At 32.8% G+C, this 11,887-nt stretch overlaps 1 protein-coding gene across 9 annotated transcripts in view; it reads left to right on the forward strand.

Annotated features, from left to right (window-relative positions):
• The window catches only part of LOC118441563 (trace amine-associated receptor 9), a 67,936-nt gene that overhangs the window by 31,368 nt on the left and 24,681 nt on the right, over window positions 1-11,887 (forward strand). For all 9 annotated transcript variants that reach the window (XM_035866117.2, XM_035866114.2, XM_035866120.2 and 6 more), the window contains exon 4: window positions 2,732-2,857. In XM_035866117.2, the coding sequence (XP_035722010.1) occupies window positions 2,732-2,857 (126 nt within the window). The remainder of the gene's footprint in view (window positions 1-2,731; window positions 2,858-11,887) is intronic.

Genomic DNA, 11,887 nt, shown 5'->3' on the forward strand with positions numbered 1-11,887 from the left:
GCAATAAGGATTGATAATAGATAAAGTTGCAAAGGAATAAGTTAAAAGGAATAAGGGATCGTATTCTTTTATACTTTTGAGGTCGTATCTTATATATCTCTAATCCTTTCATTGATGTTTCTATAATCTATTCGCGTTACGTCAATAGAATATATATGATGTTCACGAATTGAGAGTACATTAAAATGTAAATTATCCTGCTAGTATAGCTTTTCGATCGAAGTTTTACGAAAGAGTACAATTTTTTAACGAAACGGATAAAGTCGATTATTTTGTATATATTATTACGTTATTTTCATCGATTTTTTTATTAGACAAAACAATGTTGATAACGGGAAACTATACGATAAAGGATGTATTTGAAATAATGTTGAGGTTGTAAAAGGAATTTATATCGAGAGCTTAATAAATCAAATCTGGTAATCGAAACTTCAAGCTAAATTTAACCGTATCGTACAGTGATAAATCAAAAATTTTCATATCGATCTAAACGAAGAAAAATGATTAAGTAAGAGAGAATAAATCCATTAAAGAAATTGACGCTTCCCCTCGGCGTTTTGCCGCGTATTTGTTCTCACAGAGTGTCTCTTCGATCGTTGTCATTTTACCTTTTCATTTTTATTTTTTTTTTTTTTTTTTTTTTTTTTTTTCTAAACTCGTATAAATCTTATTCTCTGATTGAGAATGATGGAAAATCACGAACGTCATTAAATATCATAGAAATTCGTAGAATTCTGTGCTCGATTCCATGTGAATAAGTAAGAACAGCATTTAACAATATCGAGATTTTAGACATAAAAGTTAGACATTTAGCTCAGTTATACAGTCTATTCATAGACTTAGGATGAAAACATCGTAGACCAATGATATGTCCCTATATTGGAAAAGTATCGATCACTGATATATAGGTGGTAAATTAATGGGAAATCCATAGTACGTAATTTGTTCGACGAAGTAGAACGTATAGTATCTAAATATCGACACATTATGAATATTAAGATATTTTTCGCTCGATAGAACACCGATATTATCGCGTGTTCTTTATCGAGATAGCGATCCTGATTTTTTTTTTTTTTTTTTTTTTTATTCTGTATGAACACCGAGATACGTCGCCCTTGATATTCATAGATTTCAACGTTATTTCGAAATACAAATCTGTGTCATAAATATTTGAATGATAGAAAGCTTGTAAATTTTATCGATATTTAGATGCATAAATATAGATCGAAGAGATGGGATCTTTTACAATATGTATTAGATTGTTTCAGAACTTTTCTCATATATTTTTTTTTTTGGATAAAATGAATATTGTTATAATTTTTTTTTTTTTTTCGAACAAAGTTATTCAATGTTCCATTATTAATAACTTTAAATGCTTTTTGATGGAACATAGGCGAAAGAAAATTTATGCGATAAATTAATACAACAAAGAGAAAAAGTTGGTTAGTTTGTTTGTTTGTTCGATAGGTTATTCGCCCTTCGCCGTCTCTCGTACGAATTTCTTTTTAACGATGGATAGATAAATATATTTGAAAATGCGGTTATCCGCCAATGATCACGATTATAATCGAAATCTACTCGTTCGTACGAAACCTGTAAATCTTTTGTTTTTACATCCTACCGTGAGCCAAACGCAAATTTATTTTTGAATTTGTCTCACTGTCGATTACGTTTTAGTATGGCACTAACAGCCCATGGCTTGACAAACAAACAGTTTTGAAACGAATCGAGTATTACGATTCGAGAGATCCCTTCACGTAGCTAGATTGTATTGGTTAGATAACTTTTAAAAATTTGTGAAAATTTTGACGAACACGTGAAAAAAGAAAAAAAAAGAAATAACGAATGTACAGTTATCAAATAGATATGTATATATGTATAAAACAATTTTCTGCTTTCTAAATTGCCTCGTTTTAAGGTCTTTTTTTTTTTTTTTTTTTTTTTTTTTTTTAATCGGACCGATAAAAAGATTATTTAAATATTATTTATCGTTCGTTTAACATTATGCAGATCTTCAATAAGGGAAAATTAATTGTTAGAAATAGACAATACGTTTATTAAATACGTTGTAAATTTCCATTTGATGAAAGAGAAATGGAAAAGGATTTATTTACAAAGCCCGAGGTATTATCTGTATACCGTTCTTTCCTTTTTACGATCGATGAATTATTATTCCATCGAATTCAAAAACGTTTTGCGAATTGTAGAAAGATTTTCGTGGTTGATGGTAGAACATAGAAGATTCATTTTCCACGAGTGAAGTCAGGGATTCGGCCGAATGCACGCGAATTTCAAGTTTCCCCGTTTTGTTCCGTACGATCGGACAAGAATTTCACGATCGACTTTACGTTAATTGGATTCAACTTGGAGAATTATCTGCATCATCGAACGGATGTCCATTGCGTGTAAATTTGAATTTTTATCTGCTCAATCCTCGTATCTCTCAACGTTATTTTTTATAAAAATTCAAAGTCTTTTGTTTAATCCTTTGTTGTTTTTTTCCCTTAAAAAAAAAAAAAAAAAAAAAAAAGAAAAAGAAAAAAGAAAAAAGAAAAAAGATTAAATAATAGAAAAAAAGTAATATAAATCAAATGTTGTATTAGGTGTGTAATATTTATGAACCATTCAAGAACTTAGAGAAAGTTTTCTCAAAGTTAACGAAAAGTAAAAATAGTAGTTATCAATTGTGAATCAGAGACCGATCAACAGGTTTTCTTAAACTTCATTACAGCCAAGATATCTGCTGACGAGTCTAGCGAGCAATGACCTCGCCATTGGTCTCCTGGTGACTCCCTTTGGCTTTTTACCGGCGGTTTATGGATGCTGGCCTTACGGCGAAGTCGTCTGTCAAATTCAGGTATTTTAAACGAGCAATTGCAACTGTAAATTTTTTATATCCTTTTTAGGATTCGTTTATAGGAAGGATTTCAACGAATTTCCACAATTCCTCGATATTTTCGAAAACGTTGCAAGAACGATTTATGACTCTTGGTGTCGTTTAACAAAGTCCCTTTTACTCCCTCCCTCTTTTTCTCTCTCTCCCTCTCTCTCTCTCTCTCTCTCTCTCTCTCTCTCTCTCTCTCTCTCTCTCTCTCTCTCTCTCTCTCTCTCTCTCACATATACACGTACACATCAAGGTTCATACGTATCATTCGCATCTGCGGACGAGCAGGTTGTGAAATATTATCCACGACACGTTGTTACGAATGATTTGTATTCTACAAACGCGGGCATAAAATTAAACGGTCGACGAGCATGGAGGATAACATGAGACTTTAGCAACGTGCCGTTAAAATTGCTCGATGCAAGATGTTAATATTTTGCCATAGTTGAATTTTCTTTGTACTCTATTATACATTATTAATTCGTGCGATAACTTCACGTGAAAAATAGATAATGGCAATGTCGGTTATAAAAGAAGAATATTGTAGTATTAGAAAAAAAACAAAGAAAAAAAAAAAAAAATATTTGTAAAGAAAAAAATTGAAATGATTCGATCTATGCACGTTATAATCCTCTATAGAAAACGAAATAATTGATACTCAATGAAACGTACTTAATCCTGCGATCCGTGAGTTCTCTGACTTTGCATGGATGTAATTAATTAACGAGAGACTCCTTTGATCTCTCGCCAACTGCAAATCGTCAAGTATCGATCGTGGACTCGGCTCACGAATGGATGATACTAGAAACTTTCGTTCTTTTCAAAAGCGTAACGCGTTTAGAAAGTTTTCGAAAATTTCGTTCGGAATAATGTCTTCTTTTTTTTATTTTTTTTTATTTTTTTTTTTTATTTTTTTTTTTTTATTTTTGTTTTTGTTTTCCTTTTCTTTCTCCCCTTTTTTTCGTTCAAATCGATACACGTTACCGATAAAACGGCAATCGCGTTATGCTTGCGCGCGTAATGAAACAAAACGATAAGATCGGTTTCCAAATAAATTGGAAAGTTCATAAGTTGTTTATCGCGCCAGATCCGTGGTATCAAATGAGATCAATGAATTTTGGAAAATATCTAACATGTCCATAAGATTTAACTTTAATCTGTCTCATACTCAATGATAAAAGTCTAGTTTGTACTATTTGCTCTATATAAACCTATATTGATTCATTAATTCATTTATTCTTTGTCAAAAATACTTTTGGTAAAATGCGAATGATTTATCGTGGTATGCTTCGTTACCTAGACTTTAACGTCATAAATCATAAATATCGAATCGAAATTCAATGCGATAGAATGGATAAAGGAAAAAAAATTTACATACATATACATATATATATATATATATGTGTGTGTGTGTGTGTGTGTGTGTGTGTGTGTGTGTGTGTGTGTGTGTGTATACTAGAAAGATATATATATCTTATACGATATATTTTCACAATAATGTAATATAATGCGATTCACTTGCGTAAAATTAACGATTCGTATATATTTAGATGTAGTCAAAGAAATATGAAAAATAATATTTAGTTATCGCTCTCGGAGATCATACCCATAGGAACGAGTGTAATTTGAAAAGAGGGAGTAGTGAGGCTTTTAAAATATTAATTAACGAACTTAAAAGCTCGAAAGTTATTTCCTCGAAAGGGTACTTCCACGGTTGACCGTACCGATATTATTATCGTACTATGTTCGAGCTAGAACCCGTTTATCGGCATAACGAGAAGCGGTTAAATCGGGAGAAAAAAAAAGTAGCGCGAAGAGTTCTCAACAAGGTAGCGCACCTGCTTGATTGTATTTTACGTAAAACTTGAGGCAACTCGGTTCGGTGACTTCCTAACCGGAGATCGAAGAAAAACTTGCGTTGTAAGAGAGATAGATAGATAGATAGAGAGAGAGAGTGAGAGTGAGTGAGAGAGAGAGAGAGAGAGAGAGAGAGAGAGAGAGAGAGAGAGAGAGAGAGAGATGTGGAACCTGAGCCCGAGCCAGAGCGAAAAGGAAATTATTACGGGCAGGAACTCGTGCTTGCAGTTCCGGTACTCATTCCGTAAGTTCGAAGAGTTGCCTTACCAACGATGGCAAGCTTATCGCTTTACTTTCCTCTCAATGATAATCTTGCGATGCGTCTTTTCCGTTCTTTTTCTTTTCTATTTTTTTTTCTTTTTTTTCTTTTTTTCTTTTTACACAAAATCAAGTTACCAGTAATTTATTATTATATCTCACGAAGATTTTTCACGTGTTTCTTTTTATCTCAATGAATTAATTCGTTAATATTTTCGAACTTATTCCGTTTAAGATCGTATAAAATCTGTTCGAACAAAAGATCTACATATATTTCCATATTAAATTAGATATACTGATTATGCAAGATGTTATTTCTTCGAACGAACTAGCGCGTTAAGAATAATTTTATTATTTTTACATGGTTCTCTCTCTTTCTCTCTTTCTCTCATAATCCGCTTTAACGTAAAATTCATTACGTGATATTTATACTTACAAAATATATATTAAGGGAAGTTTGTTGGATAAGACGATCTGCAAGCTCATTTTATTATCCGTTATCAGATAAAAAAAAAAAAAATAAAAAGGAAGAAGAGAATCATGTAGATGGTAGAGATTTTTTCCTCGGAGGAAAATCTCAGTATCGCTCACAAAACGAAGCTGGTACTAGTAGCGTGTAAGCGGAAATAACGTCGCGGTACTCGTGGCCAGAATGGCGGCACTTTCGCGCGGATATCGTAAATCACCGCTATATCTCTGACGACAAATCACGCACTCTCGGTCTCTTTCTGTTGCACGCGCACGATCCTGGTAACGTTCCAACTTCGTTCGTTCGTTCAAGAGAGAGAGAGAGAGAGAGAGAGAGAGAGAGAGAGAGAGAGAGAGAGAGAAATATGTATTGCATTGACTGAATTCGATTCGATTCGATTCGATTCGCTTTCTTGCAACTTTGACGTTTCTTCCATGTATTCTCGTTTCACATTTTTTCTTTTCGTTTATTAATCTTCAATTTCTTTTTTATTCATTTATTTATTTATTATATTCTTTTTTTATATTATATTTGTAGAATTTTGATCGAATATAACTTTGAAAATTCTTCGTCCCTTTCGCGATCTCTTAACGTTCGAGCCTCGAAATTGTATTTGAAAACTTCCCGAGTACTTTACTCTCGATATGTCTTGGCCCGCCGGAAAGAGGAACACTTCGGATCAGTCATCTCGTAGTAGTGCTCTCATACTAGAACAATTTCGTAACAATTCGTCGAAGGAACTGGCGAATATAGAAATTTTCAATATTTATTCTCTTGGAATTCTTGAAAATATTTAGGATATTCGTTTTGGTTTTTTCTCTTTCTTTCTAATTCTCGACGTTATTTTTAATGTCGAGATAATATCTTATCACACGAATATTGGCGAATATTTTACATTGACTCACTTATTTTTCTTTTATTTATTCGTTCGAATAAAAAATTGTACGATTAAAATATTTTTCCTTTTCCTCGGGATAAAATTTTAGTTTTACATTATAGATTATAAATATACACACACTCACACACACATATATATATATATATATATATATATATTTCTGTTATACAAATGATAGAGCTTTAAACATCTAGTTCCGTTCTTTCAAGGATGTTCTCACAACATGATACGGCGAGAAAGGAAAACCGATAGATGCAATGACGCGAAAACGGATTCGCAGAGGCTCGTTCTTAACCGATCGGAAGCTTGTGGTTTGAAGTTGCAAGATGGAGAGTGAGTTGAAAGAGAACGAGAGAGAGAGAGAAAGAGAGTATCAACCTACAGGCTCGTATATCTTATATCCAGGTCGGTAGGTAATTACGAAAGTTGTCGGCTTGGCAGTAGATCGAGTTGACTTTGGGCGAACAATTACGAAACTTTGGAAGGTTTCGGTTACTTGTTGTCGTGCTGACACCGGTATATGGGCTTTATGCGAATCTATTAAGATTAGGAGAGAAAGAGAAAGGAGAGAACGAGAGAGAGAGAGAGAGAGAGAGAGAGAAAAGAGAAAGAATATAAACCATATGCTGTCGATCGAGCGATTTTGGAGCTTTCAAGCGTGAAAAGCGTGCCGAAGAAACAGCTTGCACTCTTTTGCACTCTCTTGCACTCTCTTGCACTCTCTTGCACTCTCTTTTTCCCTCGAACGGAAAGCAGCGACGGAGAAGAGATTACGTGACTGGAAATTAAAAGCTAAAGCTATCTCTCTCTCTCTCTCTTTCTCTTTTTCTCTCTCTCTCTCTCTCTCTCTCTCTCTCTCTCTCTCTCGTAAGAGCGGTGCGAGGGTGATCTTTTTTTTCTTTCCTTTATTTTTTCGCTCTTTTATTTATCGATCCTCGTATAAGTTCGAAACTCGTTTGCTCGTTAGCGCGACTTTGAGTGCTCCTAAGCGAATTCTATGTAAAATAACGACGTTTCCGAAGAGAGTGCGCGTGAGAAAGAGAAGTAGAAAAAGGGAACGAGGAAATTACATGCTCATTAAGATCGTCGTAAACATAAATTTGGACCGGCGAAACTTTTTCCCTATCATACTTTACATGCGTAGGTATTAAAAAAAAAAAAAAATTGGCATTCTCTTTCATGGCATTTTATAAAATTCGTGAAAGTTTATTAACATAAATGTAGTTGTTCGATAGTAATTCTTCTCTTTCTCACTCTCTCCCTCTCTCCCTCTCTCTCTCTTTTTTCTTTCTTCCTCTTTCTTCCATTTTTATTTATCAAAAAGTAAAGTAAATAAACTCGAATAAAATCTAAAGAAGAAACTATAGAGATTATTACAATGCCGATAATGCGTCGTTGATATTTTTCATCGTAAGCTTCTCGTTCTATTTTTCTTTTCCGCTATTTCAGTATCCAAGAGCAATCGTAGGGAAGAAGATAGACGAAGTTGAGGAAGGAGGAGTCAAGGTGGTTAGATCGGTGAGGGTTGAAAGAAGAAGCTCGATAGAGAAAGGGAGGTCTGAAAAGTCTAGCTAGGGTTTCTCAGATCGTCTCGTTACGTCCTTTTATCTCCGTGCGAAATCGTTTTCGGGAAATATATTTCTTCAAGAGCACATTACACATTCTTTTATTCGATTTCAAAAAGAGAATATCATCGTCTTTTTTTTTTTTTTATCCATTTTCGAGGAAGAATCTTCTACTGACAAGGAAAAAAAAAGAAAAAAAAAAAAAAAAAAGAAAAAAAAAAGAAAAAAAAATCTGAATGAATGAGTAAGGAACGAACAAAATCTTTTTATTGTCGAAGGGGAAAAAAATAAAAAAGAATTCTCTAATTATTTTCTTATAAAGGAATAAATAGTTCAGATCGATCGTTCATTAAAATCTTCGTATTGATCGAGGTCCGATCTTATTGATCCTTTATAGAAGATCGAAGGTTTACAAAAAAAAGGGGTGGGGGGATCCGAAGGTGTACGCGAGTAACTATTAAATATGGTTTGCGATGAAAATATTCGGTTAAGGTCCCTTAAGGGTGTTTCGAGGATGGCTAGAAACGAGGTCAGCCTACCGATCCTGGCTCCTTCAGATTATCAGACCTTTTTCCTTGGCCGAACGCCAACGGTCGTCATGGTAACCATCTCTTAAACGTATTCTCGCCCTTTCCCTACCTCTCTATCCACCATTGCCACCTCTTCTTCCTAGTCACTTTATGGAAACATTGAAGTTAGCGATTTATCGAATCAAAATGTCGTTCCTTTTTTTTTTCTTCATCCTTTTTTTTTTTTCTTTTTTTTTTCTTTCTTTTTTTTTTTCTTTCCTTCTTTCCTTTTAAACCCCTTTTTCCAAAGCTTACTTTTGGATTATATTCCATGTGCATACTTCTTTAAACCGAGCGCACTTTCAATGCAAAAGAGAGGAATAGATAAAAAAAAAAACGAAAAGAGAGGTGGAAAAAGTGGCCCATTGGGGAGGAACGATTATTATATTTTATGTATAAAAGGTGAAAGCACCTTTTGCAGTCGATCTTAAATCTTCGAAAGATAAAAGAAAGTGGGTGAGAAAACGTGATGGGGTGGGGGAGGGGACGGTAGGTTCTTCAATGTTTTAAAGGAAGAAATTTTAAGATGGTCCGAGGGATAAGTGGGATATCAAAGCTTTAAGAAACTAATGGAATCCGACGGAATATTGCAAAATTATGTGTCCATAGATCAATCTGAATCATTATTATCGTTCGTACGAGCTTTTATTCGTTCGTTTTAAGTTTTTACTATCTTTCGAATTTATTTTTTCGTTATTTTTCTTTCCTCTTTTTTTTGTTTTGTTTCGTTTTGTTTTTTTTTTTTTCTCTTTTTTTTTTCTTTTTATTTTATCGAAAACTTTTGGCAGAATACCAATGAGTTTAATCGATGTTTCATACTTTATCATCGGTCAGGACTATATACCTATGTATGGTATGTAGATGTATTTGCTATTGTTCGCATAAAACAGGCCGACTTGACACGTTCACGCATTTTTCATTTTTTTCCTATATATACATATATATATACATATATACATACATACATACATACATACATACATACATACATACAAAGATACATACATACATATATATATATGTGTATACATATTCGCCTTCGTTTCATAATCGATCAGCTCGTAAATAATGTAAGTATAAAAAATTTGCAAAATTTTATGGAACTAAAAAACTTGTAAGTCTTTGAGACATTTAAATAAAAACGATTAATATATAAAATTGAGAAATGATAGTTAAAAGTAATAGATTCGGTCGATAGACGTCGCTGAGATCGACCTTTATCTGGTCTTAGTCTCTTCGATGTCAATGCCTTCTTTCATACGACATTGAGAGCTTGATCTGTTCGGACGTCATCTTTTAAAAGGCCACTAAGGTAATGGAATCGTATATTTATATATATATATATATATTTATATATTGATAATATTTAATAGATTTGATTTAATATTTATTTCGTTTATATTATATTTAATACATTTATATGTTATTCGCTACGTATAAATCTGTGAAACAATTTATGTTTTAAGATAACGTTTTTAACGTTTTTCATCATTCTCCATCTTTTTCTTTTCCGTTCTTTTCTTCATCTTCTTCTTGTTCTTTTTCTTCTTTTTTTTTTTCCTTTTTTTTTTCTTTTTTTTTTTTAACACGTCGACACAACTCCAAAGCTTTCGCGTACCGTTCGCCATAACCACATACCATTTTACGTGCTTTTATACGAGGATGTAATTATTTAAAGTGCGTGCAAGAAGAACGTCATTTCGAGCAATCCGCATCAAGTATAATTCGTAATAACGTGTAGTACTCGACGATGGAGCGAAACAAGCGTTACGAATTTTCAACATGACATAGAGAAGGTGCGACTAGGTAGAAAATGAAATTATAATAGAAATTTTTTGAATGTTTCGCCTACCTTCAATTTTCCTTACTCGTTGCTTCGTCTTTGAGATGGATGACTTGAATATTACTTACGTGTACGTATTACAGAAGAGGACAAAAAGCAAGATGGTATGTTACGTCGAAAGATTAAAAAAGTGGATCAAAGCTGAACGACGATTTAAAATTCGAAAAATTCTTGTTTAGAACGATCCGCTTGTAAATCATAATTGTTCTTTTTTTTTTTTTTTTTTTTTTTTTTTTGTTAGTAATACTACACCTTTACGTATTTATATACGCCGTACTATTATTTATATTATGAAATATATAATATATATAAAATATAAATAAATAATATATGAAAAATATTTTATATTTATGAAGATATAGCCGGACAAGTTATATACGTATGATAGTAGATAAACGAAACAAAGAAAAAAATTGTAATCTTTGTGAAACGTAAACACGACGTACGAATGTATTTACGTATGTCGTACAAAAATATCTACGTATATGTAGTAGAATAATATAAACAATCTATGACCGAATCAATCGACCAAGTATTAGACGCGTTCATTGATCAACGATAAGTTAACTATATACATTCATAGGAGTCTTTTTTAATAATAAGTTTAGAAATTAGTTCGCATAAACGTTATTTTCTCTACGTTATTTTTCCTTTAGGTTTAATCCTTTTTTTTTTTTTTTTTTTTTTCTATAACGTTTCACTTTTTCCTTCTACGTTTTATTTTTCATAATATTTTTATTTTTCTATTTTTCGTTTCGCTCATGAAGATGTTCGTTGAGAAAGGAAAAAAAAAAAAAAAAGAAAAACACATTTCGCATGAGTAAAATACTAATAATAAGATAAAATACGGAGATCGTCCCTAGATAATATTTTCTAATTCATACGTCGTAATTTCGTTTTTGCAATTGTACGACGATTGCTGGTACTAGATTTCAATTGTGCGGAAAAGCCAACGTAATGTAACGACACAATCCGACCACGGTTCGCCTATTCTGACAGCTTGTTTCGTTCATAACGTATGTATGTACATATATAAATATATATATATATATATATACGTTTGGACAACGAATTGGTGTTTGTCGAAGCGTATGAGAATGAAAAATGTTCGAACACGTCAAAAGTCGTGTGAGGTAACATAACATTCAATGATACATGTGAGGAAAAAAAAAAAAAGAAAAAAGAATATGCCTGGGTTTCGATAAACCATGAATCTTTACGATCACTTTCAGTTATCTTTATTTTTGTACTTTGTTAAAGAAGTCGACGCTGATATATATATATATATATAAGGATACTAATTGTTATTTACAATTCAAATTAGCAGAGATATAAATCGATCGGGGGAAGGGTTGGTGGTTGGACACGAAACACTTGGACAAGAACAGTCGTCTATTCGAACGTATACCATTTCTCTTCATTGCTTTGTACATTGTTTAATTACACCATCGAAATTCAACTGATGAAGTCGATAAATGTCTCCTCGTGATTACATAACAGAAAATTATACATTTCGATTATTTCTAATTAATTGGCTCGACGTT

The sequence above is a fragment of the Vespa mandarinia genome, chromosome 5 (assembly GCF_050613455.1).
Source record: "Vespa mandarinia isolate Hongniang chromosome 5, ASM5061345v1, whole genome shotgun sequence".
NCBI lineage: Eukaryota > Metazoa > Arthropoda > Insecta > Hymenoptera > Vespidae > Vespa > Vespa mandarinia.